The sequence below is a fragment of the Bombina bombina genome, chromosome 7 (genome assembly GCF_027579735.1).
Source record: "Bombina bombina isolate aBomBom1 chromosome 7, aBomBom1.pri, whole genome shotgun sequence".
Lineage (NCBI taxonomy): Eukaryota > Metazoa > Chordata > Amphibia > Anura > Bombinatoridae > Bombina > Bombina bombina.
Window position 1 is genome coordinate 1,254,430 of NC_069505.1, and position 21,967 is coordinate 1,276,396.

Below are 21,967 nucleotides of genomic sequence, written 5' to 3' on the forward strand. Positions count from 1 at the left end.
CTTTCGCTGCTGTCAGACTCCCATTGATTCCTATGGCATCCGCCGCCTCCAGGGCGGCGGATTGAAAACCAGGTACGCTGGGCCGGAAAAGTAGCAAGCGTACCTGGTAGTTCTTTTATAACTTCCAAAAGTAGTCAGATTGTGCCGAACTTGCGTTCGGAACTTCTGGAGTGACGTAACCATCGATCTGTGTCGGACTGAGTCCGGCGGATCGTATGTTACGTCACTATATTCTACTTTTGCCGGTCTGTAGGGTTTGATAACTGCGGCGAATAAGGCTCGCCACAAATACGCTGCGGAATTCCAGCGTATTTGCGGTTGACAGCTTGATAAATAGAGGGCCTTGTCTTTTCCATCAATGTCATATAGGGCTGATCACAGTCTTTTAGAAGGAAACTATCAAATTATGGCCTAGATTTAGAGTTTGGCGGTAGCCATGAAAACCAGCGTTAGAGGCTCCTAACGCTGGTTTTAGGCTACCGCCGGTATTTGGAGTCAGTCAGGAAAGGGTCTAACGCTCACTTTGCAGCCGCGACTTTTCCATACCGCAGATCCCCTTACGTCAATTGCGTATCCTATCTTTTCAATGGGATCTTTCTAACTCCCGTATTTAGAGTCGTGTCTGAAGTGAGCTTTAGAATTCTAACGACAAAACTCCAGCCGCAGAAAAAAGTCAGGAGTTAAGAGCTTTCTGGGCTAACGCCGGTTTATAAAGCTCTTAACTACTGTGCTCTAAAGTACACTAACACCCATAAACTACCTATGTACCCCTAAACCGAGGTCCCCCCACATCGCCGCCACTCGAGTAAAATTTTTTAACCCCTAATCTGCTGACCGCCACCTACGTTATCCTTATGTACCCCTAATCTGCTGCCCCTAACACCGCCGACCCCTATATTATATTTATTAACCCCTAATCTGCCCCCCTCAACGTCGCCTCCACCTGCCTACACTTATTAACCCCTAATCTGCCAAGCGGACCGCACCGCTACTATAATAAAGTTATTAACCCCTAATCCGACTCACTCCCGCCTCAATAACCCTATAATAAATAGTATTAACCCCTAATCTGCCCTCCCTAACATCGCCGACACCTAACTTCAAGCATTAACCCCTAATCTGCTGACCGGAGCTCACCGCTACTCTAATAAATGTATTAACCCCTAAAGCTAAGTCTAACCCTAACACTAACACCCCCCTAAGTTAAATATAATTTACATCTAACGAAATTAATTAACTCTTATTAAATAAATTATTCCTATTTAAAGCTAAATACTTACCTGTAAAATAAATCCTAATATAGCTACAATATAAATTATAATTATATTATAGCTATTTTAGGATTTATACTTATTTTACAGGTAACTTTGTATTTATTTTAATCAGGTACAATAGCTATTAAATAGTTAAGAACTATTTAATAGCTAAAATAGTTAAAATAATTACAAAATTACCTGTAAAATAAATCCTAACCTAAGTTACAATTAAACCTAACACTACACTATCAATAAATTAATTAAATAAAATACCTACAATTACCTACAATTAAACCTAACACTACACTATCAATAAATTAATTAAATACAATACCTACAAATAAATACAATTAAATAAACTAACTAAAGTACAAAAAATAAAAAAGAACTAAGTTACAAAAAATAAAAAAATATTTACAAACATTAGAAAAAAATTACAACAATTTTAAACAAATTACACCTACTCTAAGTCCCCTAATAAAATAACAAAGACCCCCAAAATAAAAAAATGCCCTACCCTATTCTAAATTACAAAAGTTCAAAGCTCTTTTACCTTACCAGCCCTGAACAGGGCCCTTTGCGGGGCATGCCCCAAAGAATTCAGCTCTTTTGCCTGTAAAAAAACACATACAATACCCCCCCCAACATTACAACCCACCACCCACATACCCCTAATCTAACCCAAACCCCCCTTAAATAAACACTAAGCCCCTGAAGATCTTCCTACCTTATCTTCACCTCGCCGGGTATCACACCGATCGGTCCTGGCTCCAAAATCTTCATCCAACCCAAGCGGGGGCTAAACATCCATCATCCGGCGGCTGAAGAGGTCCAGAAGAGGCTCCAAAATCTTCATCCTATCCGGGAAGAAGAGGCGATCCAGACCGGCAACCATCTTGTTCCAAGCGGCATCTTCTATCTTCATCCGATGAGGACCGGCTCCATCGTGAAGACCTCCAGCGCGGATCAATCTTCTTCCGACGACGTCCAACTGAAGAATGACGGTTCCTTTAAGGGACGTCATCCAAGATGGCATCCCTCGAATTCCGATTGGCTGATAGGATTCTATCAGCCAATCGGAATTAAGGTAGGAAAATTCTGATTGGCTGATGGAATCAGCCAATCAGAATCAAGTTCAATCCGATTGGCTGATCCGATCAGCCAATCAGATTGAGCTCGCATTCTATTGGCTGATCGGAACAGCCAATAAAATGCTAGCTCAATCTGATTGGCTGATTGGATCAGCCAATCGGATTGAACTTGAATCTGATTGGCTGATTCCATCAGCCAATCAGATTTTTCCTACCTTAATTCCGATTGGCTGATAGAATCCTATCAGCCAATCGGAATTCGAGGGACACCATCTTGGATGACGTCCCTTAAAGGAACCGTCATTCTTCAGTTGGACGTCGTCGGAAGAAGATTGATCCGCGCTGGAGGTCTTCACGATGGAGCCGGTCCTCATCGGATGAAGATAGAAGATGCCGCTTGGATCAAGATGGTTGCCGGTCTGGATCGCCTCTTCTTCCCGGATAGGATGAAGATTTTGGAGCCTCTTCTGGACCTCTTCAGCCGCCGGATGATGGATGTCTATCCCCCGCTTGGGTTGGATGAAGATTTTGGAGCCAGGACCGATCGGTGTGATACCCGGCGAGGTGAAGATAAGGTAGGAAGATCTTTAGGGGCTTAGTGTTAGGTTTATTTAAGGGGGGTTTGGGTTAGATTAGGGGTATGTGGGTGGTGGGTTGTAATGTTGGGGGGGGGTATTGTATGTGTTTTTTTACAGGCAAAAGAGCTGAATTCTTTGGGGCATGCCCCGCAAAGGGCCCTGTTCAGGGCTGGTAAGGTAAAAGAGCTTTGAACTTTTGTAATTTAGAATAGGGTAGGGCATTTTTTTATTTTGGGGGTCTTTGTTATTTTATTAGGGGGCTTAGAGTAGGTGTAATTAGTTTAAAATTGTTGTAATTTTCTTCTAATGTTTGTAAATATTTTTTTATTTTTTTGTAATTTAGTTCGTTTTTATTTTTTGTACTTTAGTACTTTAGTACTTTAGTTTATTTAATTGTATTTATTTGTAGGAATTGTATTTAATTAATTTATTGATAGTGTAGTGTTAGGTTTAATTGTAGATAATTGTAGGTATTTTATTTAATTTATTGATAGTGTAGTGTTAGGTTTAATTGTAACTTAGGTTAGGATTTATTTTACAGGTAATTTTGTAATTATTTTAACTATTTTAGCTATTAAATAGTTCTTAACTATTTAATAGCTATTGTACCTGGTTAAAATAAATACAAAGTTACCTGTAAAATAAATATAAATCCTAAAATAGCTATAATATAATTATAATTTATATTGTAGCTATATTAGGGTTTATTTTACAGGTAAGTATTTAGCTTTAAATAGGAATAATTTATTTAATAAGAGTTAATTTATTTCGTTAGATTTAAATTATATTTAATTTAGGGGGGTGTTAGGGTTAAAGTTAGACTTAGCTTTAGGGGTTAATAAATTTATTAGAGTAGCGGTGAGCTCCTGTCGGCAGATTAGGGGTTAATACTTGAAGTTAGGTGTCGGCAATGTTAGGGAGGGCAGATTAGGGGTTAATACTATTTATTATAGGGTTATTGAGGCGGGAGTGAGGCGGATTAGGGGTTAATAACTTTATTATAGTAGCGCTCAGGTCCGGTCGGTAGATTAGGGGTTAATAAGTGTAGTTAGGTTGAGGCAACGTTGGGGGCGGCAGATTAGGGGTTAATAAATATAATATAGGGGTCGGCGATGTTAGGGCAGCAGATTAGGGGTACATAGGGATAATGTAGGTGGCGGGGGTGTACGGAGCGGCAGATTAGGGGTTAAAAATAATATGCAGGGGTCAGCGATAGCGGGGGCGGCAGATTAGGGGTTAATAAGTGTAAGGTTAGGGGTGTTTAGACTCGGGGTACATGTTAGAGTGTTAGGTGCAGACGTAGGAAGTGTTTCCCCATAGGAAACAATGGGGCTGCGTTAGGAGCTGAACGCGGCTTTTTTGCAGGTGTTAGGTTTTTTTTCAGCTCAAACAGCCCCATTGTTTTCTATGGGGGAATCGTGTACGAGCACGTTTTTGAAGCTGGCCGCGTCCGTAAGCAACTCTGGTATCGAGAGTTGCAGTGGCGGTAAATATGCTGTACGCTCCCTTTTTGGAGCCTAACGAAGCCATTCTGTGAACTCTCAATACCAGAGGTATTTAAAAGGTGCGGCCAGAAAAAAGCCAGCGTAAGCTACTAAACCCCCATAGACTTATGGTGTTTTCTGTTGCAAATCATTAGATACTGTAAGTTTTAAGAAAGGATTGTGATCGACCCCATAGTTAGATAAACCTAAAACTGTATCTAATTTGTGGAAACTACAGTATGTCTAGTACAGTAGAGGGTCTTGTGCAGTACTCACAGTCACAGTCACTCTCATCGGACTTATCCTGGCAGTCAATCTCTCCATTACATCTCAGTCGGGAGTCGATGCACTGCCCCTTCTCACACTGAAAATGGTTGGTCGAGCACATGGGACAGTTTTCCTCATCACTGTGGTCATCGCACTCTGAGAAGCCATCACAACGCCAAGCCATGGGGATGCAGTCAATCTCGCCAGTGGCACAGGTGAATTGGTTTGGAGAGCAGGTGGGTGGTTCTGTCAGAGAAAAGTAACTTATTTTTAAGTTGCTGACGCTTTACCCCATTTTCTATGGACTTCCACAATCCACCACTTTTTTCTGCACCTTAGCAATACCCTGGGTAAATACTGTGTGCGAAATTAGTGTTATATACTGCGTTAGCAATTAGTGCTATATATTACGTGAGCAATTAGCGTTATATACTGCGTAATTAGTGTTATATAGTGCGTGAGCAATTAGTGATATATACTGCGTGAGGAATTGGCGTTATATAGTGCGTGAGTAATTAGTGTTATATAATGCGTTAGCAATTAGAGTTATATATTATGTTAGCAATTAGTGTTAAAGTGCATAAGTACTGTTATATAGTGCGTGAGTAATTAGTGTTATATAGTGCATGAGTAAGTACTGTTATATAGTGCGTAAGTAGTGTTATATAGTGCGTGAGTAAGTACTGTTATATAGTGCGTAAGTAGTGTTATATAGTGCGTGAGTAAGTACTGTTATATAGTGCGTAAGTAGTGTTAGATAGTGCGTGAGTAATTAGTGTTATATAGTGCGTGAGTAAGTACTGTTATATAGTGCGTGAGTAATTAGTGTTATATAGTGCATGAGTAATTAGTGTTATATAGTGCATGAGTAAGTACTGTTATATAGTGCGTAAGTAGTGTTATATAGTGCGTGAGTAAGTACTGTTATATAGTGCGTAAGTAGTGTTATATAGTGCGTGAGTAAGTAGTGTTATATAGTGCGTGAGTAATTAGTGTTATATAGTGCGTGAGTAATTAGTGTTATATAGTGCGTGAGTAAGTAGTGTTATATAGTGCGTGAGTAATTAGTGTTATATAGTGCGTGCGTAAGTAGTGTTATATAGTGCGTGAGTAATTAGTGTTATATAGTGCATGAGTAATTAGTGTTATATAGTGCATGAGTAATTAGTGTTATATAGTGCGTAAGTAGTGTTATATAGTGCGTGAGTAAGTAGTGTTATATAGTGCGTGAGTAAGTAGTGTTATATAGTGCGTGAGTAATTAGTGTTATATAGTGCGTGAGTAATTAGTGTTATATAGTGCGTGAGTAATTAGTGTTATATAGTGCGTGAGTAAGTACTGTTATATAGTGCGTGAGTAATTAGTGTTTTATAGTGTGTGAGTAATTAGTGTTATATAGTGCGTGAGTAAGTAGTGTTATATAGTGCGTGAGTAATTAGTGTTATATAGTGCGTGAGTAAGTAGTGTTATATTGTGCGTGAGTAATTAGTGTTATATAGTGTGTGAGTAATTAGTGTTATATAGTGCGTGAGTAAGTACTGTTATATAGTGCGTGAGTAATTAGTGTATATAGTGCGTGAGTAATTAGTGTTATATAGTGAGTAAGTACTGTTATATAGTGCGTGAGTAATTAGTGTTATATAGTGAGTAAGTACTGTTATATAGTGCGTGAGTAATTAGTGTTATATAGTGAGTAAGTACTGTTATATAGTGCGTGAGTAATTAGTGTTATATAGTGCGTGAGTAAGTACTGTTATATAGTGCGTGAGTAATTAGTGTTATATAGTGCGTGAGTAATTAGTGTTATATAGTGCGTGAGTAAGTAGTGTTATATAGTGCGTGAGTAAGTAGTGTTATATAGTGCGTGAGTAATTAGTGTTATATAGTGCGTAAGTAGTGTTATATAGTGCGTGAGTAATTAGTGTTATATAGTGCGTGGGTAGTTAGTGTATATAGTGCGTGAGTAATTAGTGTTATATAGTGCGTGAGTAAGTAGTGTTATATAGTGCGTGAGTAAGTAGTGTTATATAGTGCGTGAGTAAGTAGTGTTATATAGTGCGTGAGTAAGTAGTGTTATATAGTGCGTGAGTAATTAGTGTATATAGTGCGTGAGTAAGTAGTCTTATATAGTGCGTGAGTAAGTAGTGTTATATAGTGCGTGAGTAATTAGTGTATATAGTGCGTGAGTAAGTAGTCTTATATAGTGCGTGAGTAAGTAGTGTTATATAGTGCGTGAGTAATTAGTGTTATATAGTGCGTGAGTAATTAGTGTTATATAGTGCGTGAGTAATTAGTGTTATATAGTGCGTGAGTAAGTATGGTATATAGTGCGTGAGTAATTAGTGTTATATAGTGTGTGAGTAATTAGTGTTATATAGTGCGTGAGTAATTAGTGTTATATAGTGCGTGGGTAGTTAGTGTATATACTGCGTGAGTAATTAGTGTTATATAGTGCGTGAGTAATTAGTGTTATATACTGCGTGAGTAATTAGTGTTATATAGTGCGTGAGTAAGTAGTGTTATATAGTGCGTGAGTAATTAGTGTTATATAGTGCGTGAGTAATTAGTGTTATATAGTGCGTGAGTAATTAGTGTTATATAGTGCGTGAGTAATTAGTGTTATATAGTGCGTGAGTAAGTAGTGTTATATAGTGCGTGAGTAAGTAGTGTTATATAGTGCGTGAGTAAGTAGTGTTATATAGTGCATGAGTAATTAGTGTTATATAGTGCGTGGGTAGTTAGTGTATATAGTGCGTGGGTAGTTAGTGTATATACTGCGTGAGTAATTAGTGTTATATAGTGCGTGCGTAAGTAGTGTTATATAGTGCGTGAGTAATTAGTGTTATATAGTGCGTGAGTAAGTAGTGTTATATAGTGCGTGAGTAAGTAGTGTTATATAGTGCATGAGGAATTTGTGTTATATAGTGTGTGAGTAATTAGTGTTATATAGTGCGTGAGTAAGTATTGTTATAGTGCGTGAGTTATTAGTGTTATATAGTGCGTAAGTACTGTTATATAGTGCGTGAGTAAGTAGTGTTATATAGTACGTGAGTAATTAGTGTTATATAGTACGTGAGTTATTAGTGTTATATAGTGCGTGAGTAATTAGTGTTATATAGTGCGTGAGTAATTAGTGTTATATAGTGCGTAAGTAGTGTTATATAGTGCATGAGGAATTTGTGTTATATAGTGCGTGAGTAAGTATTGTTATAGTGCGTGAGTTATTAGTGTTATATAGTGCGTAAGTACTGTTATATAGTGCGTGAGTAATTAGTGTTATATAGTGCGTGAGTAATTAGTGTATATAGTGCGTGAGTAAGTAGTGTTATATAGTCCGTGAGTAAGTAGTGATATATAGTGTGTGAGTAATTAGTGTAATATAGTGCGTGAGTAATTAGTGTTATATAGTGCGTGAGTAAGTATTGTTATAGTGCGTGAGTAAGTATTGTTATAGTGCGTGAGTAAGTACTGTTATATAGTGCGTGAGTAAGTAGTGTTATATAGTGCGTGAGTAATTAGTGTTATATAGTGCGTGAGTAATTAGTGTTATATAGTGTGTGAGTAATTAGTGTTATATAGTGCGTGAGTAATTAGTGTATATAGTGCGTGAGTAATTAGTGTATATACTGTGTGAGTAATTAGTGTTATATAGTGCGTGATTAATAGTGTTATATAGTGCGTGAGTAATTATTGTTATATACTGTGTGAGTAATTAGTGTTATATAGTGCGTGAGTAATTAGTGTTATATAGTGCGTGAGTAATTAGTGTTATATACTGCGTGAGTAATTAATGTTATATACTGTGTGAGTAATTAGTGTTATATACTGTGTGAGTAATTAGTATATATACTGTGTGAATAATTAGTATATATACTGTGTGAATAATTAGTGTTATATACTGTGTGAGTAATTAGTGTTATATAGTGCATGAGTAATTAGTATTATATAGTGCGTGAGTAATTAGTGTTATATAGTGCGTGAGTAATTAGTGTTATATACTGTGTGAGTAATTAGTGTTATATACTGTGTGAGTAATTAGTGTTATATAGTGTGTGAGTAATTAGTGTTATATACTGTGTGAGTAATTAGTGTTATATACTGTGTGAGTAAGTAGTGTTATATAGTGCGTGAGTAAGTAGTGTTATATAGTGCGTGAGTAAGTAGTGTTATATAGTGCGTGAGTAAGTATTGTTATAGTGCGTGAGTAAGTAGTGTTATATAGTGCGTAAGTACTGTTATATAGTGCGTGAGTAAGTAGTGTTATATAGTGCGTGAGTAAGTAGTGTTATATAGTGCATGAGTAAGTATTGTTATAGTCCGTGAGTAAGTAGTGATATATAGTGCGTGAGTAATTAGTGTTATATAGTGCGTGAGTAATTAGTGTTATATAGTGAGTAATTAGTGTTATATAGTGTGTGAGTAATTAGTGTTATATAGTGCGTGAGTAATTAGTGTTATATAGTGCGTGAGTAATTAGTGTTATATAGTGAGTAATTAGTGTTATATAGTGCGTGAGTAATTAGTGTTATATAGTGTGTGAGTAATTAGTGTTATATAGTGCGTGAGTAATTAGTGTTATATAGTGCGTGAGTAATTAGTGTTATATAGTGCGTGAGTAATTAGTGTTATATAGTGCATGAGTAAGTAGTGATATATAGTGCGTGAGTAATTAGTGTTATATAGTGCGTGAGTAATTAGTGTTATATAGTGCATGAGTAATTAGTGTTATATAGTGCGTGAGTAATTAGTGTTATATAGTGCGTGAGTAATTAGTGTTATATAGTGCGTGAGTAATTAGTGTTATATACTGCGTGAGTAATTAGTGTTATATACTGTGTGAGTAATTAGTGTTATATAGTGCGTAAGTAGTGTTAGATAGTGCGTGAGTAATTAGTGTTATATAGTGCGTGAGTAAGTAGTGTTATATAGTGCGTAAGTAGTGTTATATAGTGCGTGAGTAAGTAGTGTTATATAGTGCGTGAGTAAGTAGTGTTAGATAGTGCGTGAGTAAGTAGTGTTATATAGTGCATGAGGAATTTGTGTTATATAGTGAGTGAGTAAGTATTGTTATAGTGCGTGAGTTATTAGTGTTATATAGTGCGTGAGTAATTAGTGTTATATAGTGCGTGGGTAATTAGTGTTATATAGTGCGTGAGTAAGTACTGTTATATAGTGCGTGAGTAATTAGTGTTTTATAGTGTGTGAGTAATTAGTGTTATATAGTGCAAGAGTAATTAGTGTATATTGTGTGAGTAATTAGTGTTATATAGTGCAAGAGTAATTAGTGTTATATAGTGACTAATTAGTGTTATATAGTGTGTGAGTAATTAGTGTGATATAGTGCGTGAGTAAGTAGTGTTATATAGTGCGTGAGTAATTAGTGTGATATAGTGTGTGAGTAATTAGTGTTATATAGTGAATGAGTAATTAGTGTATATAGTGCGTGAGTAAGTAGTGTATATAGTGCGTGAGTAATTAGTATATATATATATATATATACTGCGGGGGTAATTAGTGTTATATAGTGCGTGAGTAATTAGTGTTATATACTGCGTGAGTAATTAGTGTATATAGTGTGTGAGTAAGTAGTGTTATATACTGCGTAAGTAATTAGTATATATATATATATATATATACTGCGGAGGTAATTAGTGTTATATACTGCATGAGTAAGTAGTGTTATATAGTGCGTGAGAAATTAGTGTATATAGTGCGTGAGTAAGTAGTGTTATATAGTGCGTGAGTAAATAGTGTTATATACTGCGTGAGTAATTAGTGTTATATACTGTGTGAGTAATTAGTGTTATATAGTGCGTGAGTAATTAGTGTTATATACTGTGTGAGTAATTAGTGTTATATAGTGCATGAGTAATTAGTGTATATAGTGCGTGAGTAATTAGTGTTATATACTGCGTGAGTAATTAGTGTATATAGTGCGTGAGTAATTAGTGTTATATAGTGCGTGAGTAATTAGTGTATATAGTGCATGAGTAATTAGTGTTATATAGTGTGTGAGTAATTAGTGTTATATAGTGCGTGAGTAATTAGTGTTATATAGTGCGTGAGTAATTAGTGTATATAGTGAGTGAGTAATTAGTGTTATATACTGTGTGAGTAATTAGTGTTATATTCTGTGTGAGTAATTAGTGTTATACAGTGCGTGAGTAATTAGTGTTATATACTGTGTGAGTAATTAGTGTTATATAGTGCGTGAGTAATTAGTGTTATATAGTGCGTGAGTAAGTAGTTTTATATAGTGCGTAAGTAGTGTTATATAGTGCGTGAGTAATTAGTGTATATAGTCCGTGAGTAATTAGTGTATATAGTCCGTGAGTAAGTAGTGTTATATAGTGCGTGAGTAATTAGTGTTATATAGTGCGTGGGTAGTTAGTGTATATACTGCGTGAGTAATTAGTGTTATATAGTGCGTGAGTAATTAGTGTTATATAGTGCGTGGGTAGTTAGTGTATATACTGCGTGAGTAATTAGTGTTATATAGTGCGTGAGTAGTGTTATATAGTCCGTGAGTAAGTAGTCTTATATAGTGCGTGAGTAATTAGTGTTATATAGTGTGTGAGTAATTAGTGTATATAGTGCGTGAGTAATTAGTGTTATATAGTGCGTGAGTAATTAGTGTTATATAGTGCGTGAGTAAGTAGTGTTATATAGTGCGTGAGTAAGTAGTGTATATAGTGCGTGAGTAAGTAGTGTTATATAGTGCGTGAGTAATTAGTGTTATATAGTGCGTAAGTAAGTAGTGTTATATAGTGCATGAGTCAGTAGTGTTATATAGTGCATGAGTAAGTAGCGTTATATAGTGCGTGAGTAATTAGTGTTATATAGTGCGTGAGTAATTAGTGTATATAGTGCGTGAGTAATTAGTGTTATATAGTGCGTGAGTAAGTAGTGTTATATAGTGCGTGAGTAAGTAGTGTTATATAGTGCGTGAGTAATTAGTGTATATAGTGCGTGAGTAATTAGTGTTATATAGTGCGTGAGTAATTAGTGTTATATAGTGCGTGAGTAAGTAGTGTTATATAGTGCGTGAGTAATTAGTGTTATATAGTGCGTGAGTAAGTAGTGTTATATAGTGCGTGAGTAATTAGTGTTATATAGTGCGTGAGTAATTAGTGTTATATAGTGCGTGAGTAAGTAGTGTTATATAGTGCGTGAGTAATTAGTGTTATATAGTGCGTGAGTAAGTAGTGTTATATAGTGCGTGAGTAATTAGTGTTATATAGTGCGTGAGTAATTAGTGTATATAGTGCGTGAGTAAGTAGTGTTATATAGTGCGTGAGTAATTAGTGTTATATAGTGCGTGAGTAAGTAGTGTTATATAGTGCGTGAGTAATTAGTGTTATATAGTGCGTGAGTAATTAGTGTTATATAGTCCGTGAGTAAGTAGTGTTATATAGTGCGTGAGTAAGTAGTGTTATATAGTGCGTGAGTAATTAGTGTTATATAGTGAGTGAGTAATTAGTGTATATAGTGCGTGAGTAATTAGTGTTATATAGTGCGTGAGTAATTAGTGTTATATAGTGCGTGAGTAAGTAGTGTTATATAGTGCGTGAGTAATTAGTGTTATATAGTGCGTGAGTAATTAGTGTTATATAGTGCGTGAGTAATTAGTGTTATATAGTGCGTGAGTAATTAGTGTTATATAGTGCGTGAGTAATTAGTGTTATATAGTGCGTGAGTAATTAGTGTTATATAGAGCGTGCGTAATTAGTGTTATATAGTGCGTGAGTAAGTAGTCTTATATAGTGCGTGGGTAGTTAGTGTTATATACTGCGTGAGTAATTAGTGTTATATAGTGTGTGAGTAATTAGTGTATATAGTCCGTGAGTAAGTAGTCTTATATAGTGCGTGAGTAATTAGTGTTATATAGTGCGTGAGTAATTAGTGTATATAGTGCGTGAGTAAGTAGCTGATTATAGTGCGTGAGTAATTAGTGTATATATAGGTGCGTAAGTAATTAGTGTTATATAGTGCGTGAGTAAGTAGTGGTTATATAGAGCGTGAGTAATTAGTTTTATATACTGCCGTTGAGTAAGTAGTCGATATATATGCGTGAGTAATTAGTGGTTATATAGTGCGTGAGTAGTTAGTGTATATAGTCGTCTTGAGTAAGTAGTGTTATATACGTGCGTAAGTACTTAGTTGTATATAGTGCATGAGTAATATAGTGTTTATATAGTGCGTGAGTAATTAGTTGTTATATACAGTGGTGAGTAATTAGTGTATAGTACTGTGTGAGTAATTAGGTGTTATACTAGTGGTGAGTAATTAGTGTTATATCGTGCTGTGAGTAAGTAGTGTTATATAGTGCGTGAGTAATTAGTGTTATATAGTGCGTGAGTAGTAGTGTTAATAGTGCGTGAGTAAGTAGTGTTATATAGTGCGTGAGTAATAGTGTTATATAGTGCGTAAGTAGTGTTATATAGTGCGTGAGTAAGTAGTGTTATATAGTGCGTGAGTAATTAGTGTTATATAGTGCGTGAGTAATTAGTGTTATATAGTGCGTGAGTAATTAGTGTTATATAGTGCGTGAGTAATTAGTGTTATATAGTGCGTGAGTAATTAGTGTTATATAGTGCGTGAGTAATTAGTGTTATATAGTGCGTGAGTAATTAGTGTTATATAGTGCGTGAGTAATTAGTGTTATATAGTGCGTGAGTAAGTAGTGTTATATAGTGCGTGAGTAATTAGTGTTATATAGTGCGTGAGTAATTAGTGTTATATAGTGCGTGAGTAATTAGTGTTATATAGTGCGTGAGTAATTAGTGTTATATAGTGCGTGAGTAATTAGTGTTATATAGTGCGTGAGTAATTAGTGTTATATAGTGCGTGAGTAATTAGTGTTATATAGTGCGTGAGTAATTAGTGTTATATAGTGCGTGAGTAAGTAGTGTTATATAGTGCGTGAGTAATTAGTGTTATATAGTGCGTGAGTAAGTAGTGTATATAGTGCGTGAGTAAGTAGTGTTATATAGTGCGTGAGTAATTAGTGTTATATAGTGCGTGAGTAATTAGTGTTATATAGTGCGTGAGTAATTAGTGTTATATAGTGCGTGAGTATTAGTGTTATATAGTGCGTGAGTAATTAGTGTTATTAGTGCGTGAGTAATTAGTGTTATATAGTGCGTGAGTAGTGTTATATAGTGCGTGAGTAATTAGTGTTATATAGTGCGTGAGTAATTAGTGTTATATAGTGCGTGAGTAATTAGTGTTATATAGTGCGTGAGTAAGTAGTGTTATATAGTGCGTGAGTAAGTAGTGTTATATAGTGCGTGAGTAATTAGTGTTATATAGTGCATGAGTAATTAGTGTTATATAGTGCGTGAGTAATTAGTGTTATATAGTGCGTGAGTAAGTAGTGTATATAGTGCGTGAGTAATTAGTGTTATATAGTGCATGAGTAATTAGTGTATATAGTGCGTGAGTAAGTAGTGTTATATAGTGTGTAATTAGTGTTATATAGTGCGTGAGTAATTAGTGTTATATAGTGCGTGAGTAATTAGTGTTATATAGTGCGTGAGTAATTAGTGTTATATAGTGCGTGAGTAATTAGTGTTATATAGTGCGTGAGTAATTAGTGTTATATAGTGCGTGAGTAAGTAGTGTTATATAGTGCGTGAGTAATTAGTGTTATATAGTGCGTGAGTAATTAGTGTTATATAGTGCGTGAGTAATTAGTGTATATAGTGCGTGAGTAAGTAGTGTTATATAGTGCGTGAGTAAGTAGTGTTATATAGTGCGTGAGTAATTAGTGTTATATAGTGCGTGAGTAATTAGTGTTATATAGTGCGTGAGTAGTTAGTGTTATATAGTGCGTGAGTAATTAGTGTTATATAGTGCGTGCGTAAGTACTGTTATATAGTGCGTGAGTAATTAGTGTTATATAGTGCGTGAGTAATTAGTGATATATAGTGCGTGAGTAATTAGTGTTATATAGTGCGTGAGTAATTAGTGTTATATAGTGCGTGAGTAGTTAGTGTTATATAGTGCGTGAGTAATTAGTGTTATATAGTGCGTGAGTAATTAGTGTTATATAGTGCGTGAGTAATTAGTGTTATATAGTGCGTGAGTAATTAGTGTTATATAGTGCGTGAGTAATTAGTGTTATATAGTGCGTGAGTAAGTAGTGATATATAGTGCGTGAGTAATTAGTGTTATATAGTGCGTGAGTAATTAGTGTTATATAGTGCGTGAGTAATTAGTGTTATATAGTGCGTGAGTAATTAGTGTTATATAGTGCGTGAGTAAGTAGTGTTATATAGTGCGTGAGTAATTAGTGTTATATAGTGCGTGAGTAATTAGTGTTATATAGTGCGTGAGTAAGTAGTGTTATATAGTGCGTGAGTAAGTAGTGTTATATAGTGCGTGAGTAATTAGTGTTATATAGTGCGTGAGTAAGTAGTGTTATATAGTGCGTGAGTAATTAGTGTTATATAGTGCGTGGAGTAATTAGTAGTTTATATAGTGCGGTGAGTAATTAGTAGTTATATAGGGCAGTGAGTAAGTAGTTGATATATAGTGCGTGAGTAATTAGTGTTATATAGTTCGGTGAGTAATTAGTGTTATATAGTGGTGAGTAATTAGTGTATATTAGTGGTGAATAATTAGATCGATATATCAAGTGACGTGCGTAATAGTGTTATATAGTGCGTGAGTAACTAGTGTTATATAGTGCAGTGAGTAATTAGTGTTATATAGTGCGTGAGTAAGTAGTGTTATATAGTGCCGTGCGAATTAGTGTTATATAGTGGTGAGTTAATTAGTGTTATTATAGAGATGCGTGAGTAAGTAGTGTTATATCGTGCGTGAGTCATTAGTGTTATATAGTGCGTGGTAAGTAGTGTTATTATAGTGCGTAGTACGTATTGTTATATAGTGAGTGAGTAAAGGTATGGTATATAGGGTATTTAGTGCAGTGAAGTAATTAGTGTTATAATAGTGCTGTGATGTAAGTACTGTATCTATAGCTGCGTGAGTAATTAGTGTTAATATAGTGCGTGAGTACGTAGTGTTATATAGTGCGTGAGTAATTAGTGTTATATAGTGCGTGAGTAATTAGTGTTATATAGTGCGTGAGTAATTAGTGTTATATAGTGCGTGAGTAATTAGTGTTATATAGTGCGTGAGTAAGTACTGTTATATAGTGCGTGAGTAATTAGTGTTATATAGTGCGTGAGTAAGTAGTGTTATATAGTGCGTGAGTAAGTAGTGTTATATAGTGCGTGAGTAAGTAGTGTTATATAGTGCGTGAGTAAGTAGTGTTATATAGTGCGTGAGTAATTAGTGTTATATAGTGCGTGAGTAATTAGTGTTATATAGTGCGTGAGTAAGTAGTGTTATATAGTGCGTGAGTAATTAGTGTTATATAGTGCGTGAGTAATTAGTGTTATATAGTGCGTGAGTAATTAGTGTTATATAGTGCGTGAGTAAGTAGTGTTATATAGTGCGTGAGTAATTAGTGTTATATAGTGCGTGAGTAAGTAGTGTTATATAGTGCGTGAGTAAGTAGTGTTATATAGTGCGTGAGTAATTAGTGTTATATAGTGCGTGAGTAAGTAGTGTTATATAGTGCGTGAGTAATTAGTGTTATATAGTGCATGAGTAAGTAGTGATATATAGTGCGTGCGTAAGTAGTGTTATATAGTGCGTGAGTAATTAGTGTTATATAGTGCGTGAGTAATTAGTGTTATATAGTGTGTGAGTAATTAGTGTTATATAGTGCGTGAGTAAGTAGTGTTATATAGTGCGTAAGTAGTGTTATATAGTGCGTGAGTAAGTAGTGTTATATAGTGCGTGAGTAATTAGTGTTATATAGTGCGTGGGTAGTTAGTGTATATACTGCGTGAGTAATTAGTGTTATATAGAGCGTGAGTAGTGTTATATAGTGCGTGAGTAATTAGTGTTATATAGTGCGTGGGTAGTTAGTGTATATAGTGCGTGAGTAATTAGTGTTATATAGTGCGTGAGTAATTAGTGTTATATAGTGCGTGAGTAATTAGTGTATATACTGCGTGAGTAAGTAGTGTTATATACTGTGTGAGTAATTAGTGTTATATAGTGCGTAAGTAGTGTTAGATAGTGCGTGAGTAAGTAGTGTTATATAGTGCGTGAGTAATTAGTGTTATATACTGCGTGAGTAATTAGTGTTATATAGTGCGTGAGTAATTAGTGTTATATAGTGCGTGAGTAATTAGTGTATATACTGCGTGAGTAAGTAGTGTTATATAGTGCGTGAGTAAGTAGTGTTATATAGTGCGTGAGTAATTAGTGTTATATAGTGCGTGAGTAGTTAGTGTATATACTGCGTGAGTAATTAGTGTTATATAGTGCGTAAGTAGTGTTATATACTGCGTGAGTAATTACTGTTATATAGTGCGTGAGTAAGTAGTGTTATATAGTGCGTAAGTAAGTAGTGTTATATACTGCGTGAGTAATTACTGTTATATAGTGCGTGAGTAATTAGTGTTATATACTGCGTGAGTAATTACTGTTATATAGTGCGTGAGTAAGTAGTGTTATATAGTGAGTAATTAGTGTTATATAGTGCGTAAGTAGTGTTATATACTGCGTGAGTAATTACTGTTATATAGTGCGTGAGTAAGTAGTGTTATATAGTGCGTAAGTAGTGTTATATACTGCGTGAGTAATTACTGTTATATAGTGCGTGAGTAATTAGTGTTATATACTGCGTGAGTAATTACTGTTATATACTGCGTGAGTAATTAGTGTTATATAGTGCGTGAGTAATTACTGTTATATAGTGCGTGAGTAATTACTGTTATATAGTGCGTGAGTAAGTAGTGTTATATAGTGAGTAATTAGTGTTATATAGTGCGTGAGTAATTAGTGTTATATAGTGCGTGGGTAGTTAGTGTATATAGTGCGTGAGTAATTAGTGTTATATAGTGCGTGAGTAAGTACTGTTATATAGTGCGTGAGTAATTAGTGTTATATAGTGCGTGAGTAATTAGTGTTATATAGTGCGTGAGTAAGTAGTGTTATATAGTGCGTGAGTAAGTAGTGTTATATAGTGCGTGAGTAATTAGTGTTATATAGTGCGTGAGTAATTAGTGTTATATAGTGCGTGAGTAAGTAGTGTTATATAGTGCGTGAGTAATTAGTGTTATATAGTGCGTGAGTAAGTAGTGTTATATAGTGCGTGAGTAATTAGTGTTATATAGTGCGTGAGTAAGTAGTGTTATATAGTGCGTGAGTAAGTAGTGTTATATAGTGCGTGAGTAAGTATTGTTATATAGTGAGTGAGTAAGTATGGTATATAGTGCGTGAGTAATTAGTGTTATATAGTGCGTGAGTAAGTACTGTTATATAGTGCGTGAGTAATTAGTGTTATATAGTGCGTGAGTAAGTAGTGTTATATAGTGCGTGAGTAATTAGTGTTATATAGTGCGTAAGTAATTAGTGTTATATAGTGCGTGAGTAATTAGTGTTATATAGTGCGTAAGTAATTAGTGTTATATAGTGCGTGAGTAAGTACTGTTATATAGTGCGTGAGTAATTAGTGTTATATAGTGCGTGAGTAAGTAGTGTTATATAGTGCGTGAGTAAGTATTGTTATATAGTGAGTGAGTAAGTATGGTATATAGTGCGTGAGTAATTAGTGTTATATAGTGCGTGAGTAAGTACTGTTATATAGTGCGTGAGTAATTAGTGTTATATAGTGCGTGAGTAAGTAGTGTTATATAGTGCGTGAGTAATTAGTGTTATATAGTGCGTAAGTAATTAGTGTTATATAGTGCGTGAGTAATTAGTGTTATATAGTGCGTAAGTAATTAGTGTTATATAGTGCGTGAGTAAGTACTGTTATATAGTGCGTGAGTAATTAGTGTTATATAGTGCGTGAGTAAGTAGTGTTATATAGTGCGTAAGTAATTAGTGTTATATAGTGCGTAAGTAGTGTTATATAGTGCGTGAGTAGTGTTATATACTGCGTGAGTAATTAGTGTTATATAGTGCGTGAGTAATTAGTGTTATATAGTGCGTGAGTAAGTAGTGTTATATAGTGTGTGAGTAAGTAGTGTTATATAGTGCGTGAGTAATTAGTGTTATATAGTGTGTGAGTAATTAATGTATATAGTGCGTGAGTAATTAGTGTTATATAGTGCGTGAGTAAGTAGTGTTATATAGTGCGTGAGTAATTAGTGTTATATAGTGTGTGAGTAATTAATGTATATAGTGCGTGAGTAATTAGTGTTATATAGTGCGTGAGTAATTAGTGTTATATAGTGCGTGAGTAAGTAGTGTTATATAGTGCGTGAGTAATTAGTGTTATATACTGCGTGAGTAATTAGTGTATATAGTGCGTGAGTAATTAGTGTTATATAGTGCGTGAGTAAGTAGTGTTATATAGTGCGTGAGTAATTAGTGTTATATAGTGCGTGAGTAAGTAGTGTTATATAGTGCGTGAGTAATTAGTGTTATATAGTGCATGAGTAAGTAGTGATATATAGTGCGTGCGTAAGTAGTGTTATATAGTGCGTGAGTAATTAGTGTTATATAGTGCGTGAGTAATTAGTGTTATATAGTGTGTGAGTAATTAGTGTTATATAGTGCGTGAGTAAGTAGTGTTATATAGTGCGTAAGTAGTGTTATATAGTGCGTGAGTAGTGTTATATAGTGCGTGAGTAATTAGTGTTATATAGTGCGTGGGTAGTTAGTGTATATACTGCGTGAGTAATTAGTGTTATATAGAGCGTGAGTAGTGTTATATAGTGCGTGAGTAATTAGTGTTATATAGTGCGTGGGTAGTTAGTGTATATAGTGCGTGAGTAATTAGTGTTATATAGTGCGTGAGTAAGTAGTGTTATATAGTGCGTGAGTAATTAGTGTATATACTGCGTGAGTAAGTAGTGTTATATACTGTGTGAGTAATTAGTGTTATATAGTGCGTAAGTAGTGTTAGATAGTGCGTGAGTAAGTAGTGTTATATAGTGCGTGAGTAATTAGTGTTATATACTGCGTGAGTAATTAGTGTTATATAGTGCGTGAGTAATTAGTGTTATATAGTGCGTGAGTAATTAGTGTATATACTGCGTGAGTAAGTAGTGTTATATAGTGCGTGAGTAAGTAGTGTTATATAGTGCGTGAGTAATTAGTGTTATATAGTGCGTGAGTAGTTAGTGTATATACTGCGTGAGTAATTAGTGTTATATAGTGCGTAAGTAGTGTTATATACTGCGTGAGTAATTACTGTTATATAGTGCGTGAGTAAGTAGTGTTATATAGTGCGTAAGTAAGTAGTGTTATATACTGCGTGAGTAATTACTGTTATATAGTGCGTGAGTAATTAGTGTTATATACTGCGTGAGTAATTACTGTTATATAGTGCGTGAGTAAGTAGTGTTATATAGTGAGTAATTAGTGTTATATAGTGCGTAAGTAGTGTTATATACTGCGTGAGTAATTACTGTTATATAGTGCGTGAGTAAGTAGTGTTATATAGTGCGTAAGTAGTGTTATATACTGCGTGAGTAATTACTGTTATATAGTGCGTGAGTAATTAGTGTTATATACTGCGTGAGTAATTACTGTTATATACTGCGTGAGTAATTAGTGTTATATAGTGCGTGAGTAATTACTGTTATATAGTGCGTGAGTAATTACTGTTATATAGTGCGTGAGTAAGTAGTGTTATATAGTGAGTAATTAGTGTTATATAGTGCGTGAGTAATTAGTGTTATATAGTGCGTGGGTAGTTAGTGTATATAGTGCGTGAGTAATTAGTGTTATATAGTGCGTGAGTAAGTACTGTTATATAGTGCGTGAGTAATTAGTGTTATATAGTGCGTGAGTAATTAGTGTTATATAGTGCGTGAGTAAGTAGTGTTATATAGTGCGTGAGTAAGTAGTGTTATATAGTGCGTGAGTAATTAGTGTTATATAGTGCGTGAGTAATTAGTGTTATATAGTGCGTGAGTAAGTAGTGTTATATAGTGCGTGAGTAATTAGTGTTATATAGTGCGTGAGTAAGTAGTGTTATATAGTGCGTGAGTAATTAGTGTTATATAGTGCGTGAGTAAGTAGTGTTATATAGTGCGTGAGTAAGTAGTGTTATATAGTGCGTGAGTAATTAGTGTTATATAGTGTGTGAGTAATTAGTGTTATATAGTGCGTGAGTAAGTAGTGTTATATAGTGTGTGAGTAATTAGTGTTATATAGTGCGTGCGTAAGTAGTGTTATATAGTGCGTGAGTAATTAGTGTTATATAGTGTGTGAGTAATTAGTGTTATATAGTGCGTGAGTAAGTAGTGTTATATAGTGCGTGAGTAGTGTTATATAGTGCGTGAGTAGTGTTATATAGTGCGTGAGTAATTAGTGTTATATAGTGCGTGAGTAAGTAGTGTTATATAGTGCGTGAGTAATTAGTGTTATATAGTGTGTGAGTAATTAGTGTTATATAGTGTGTGAGTAATTAGTGTTATATAGTGTGTGAGTAATTAGTGTTATATAGTGCGTGAGTAATTAGTGTTATATAGTGCGTGAGTAATTAGTGTTATACAGTGCGTGGGTAGTTAGTGTATATACTGCGTGAGTAATTAGTGTTATATAGTGTGTGAGTAATTAGTGTTATATAGTGCGTGAGTAATTAGTGTATATACTGCGTGAGTAAGTAGTGTTATATAGTGCGTGAGTAATTAGTGTTATACAGTGCGTGGGTAGTTAGTGTATATACTGCGTGAGTAATTAGTGTTATATAGTGTGTGAGTAATTAGTGTTATATAGTGTGTGAGTAATTAGTGTTATATACTGCGTGAGTAATTAGTGTTATATAGTGTGTGAGTAATTAGTGTTATATAGTGTGTGAGTAATTAGTGTTATATACTGCGTGAGTAATTAGTGTTATATAGTGTGTGAGTAATTAGTGTTATATAGTGTGTGAGTAATTAGTGTTATATATTGCGTGAGTAATTAGTGTTATATAGTGCGTGGGTAGTTAGTGTATATACTGCGTGAGTAATTAGTGTTATATAGTGCGTGAGTAATTAGTGTTATATAGTGCGTGGGTAGTTAGTGTATATACTGCGTGAGTAATTAGTGTTATATAGTGTGTGAGTAATTAGTGTTATATAGTGTGTGAGTAATTAGTGTTATATAGTGTGTGAGTAATTAGTGTTATATACTGCGTGAGTAATTAGTGTTATATAGTGCGTGGGTAGTTAGTGTATATACTGCGTGAGTAATTAGTGTTATATAGTGTGTGAGTAAAACAGAACAATTTCGATAAATATTGGCTCATTTCTATGAATAATATACCC

The 21,967-nt window shown here is 34.8% G+C and overlaps 1 protein-coding gene across 1 annotated transcript in view; it reads right to left on the reverse strand.

Annotated features, from left to right (window-relative positions):
- Window positions 1-21,967, reverse strand: part of LOC128635700 (low-density lipoprotein receptor-related protein 5) — a 1,026,620-nt gene that overhangs the window by 121,274 nt on the left and 883,379 nt on the right. Inside the window, exon 15 of the mRNA XM_053688826.1 lies at window positions 4,686-4,922. Coding sequence (XP_053544801.1) covers window positions 4,686-4,922 — 237 coding nt within the window. The remainder of the gene's footprint in view (window positions 1-4,685; window positions 4,923-21,967) is intronic.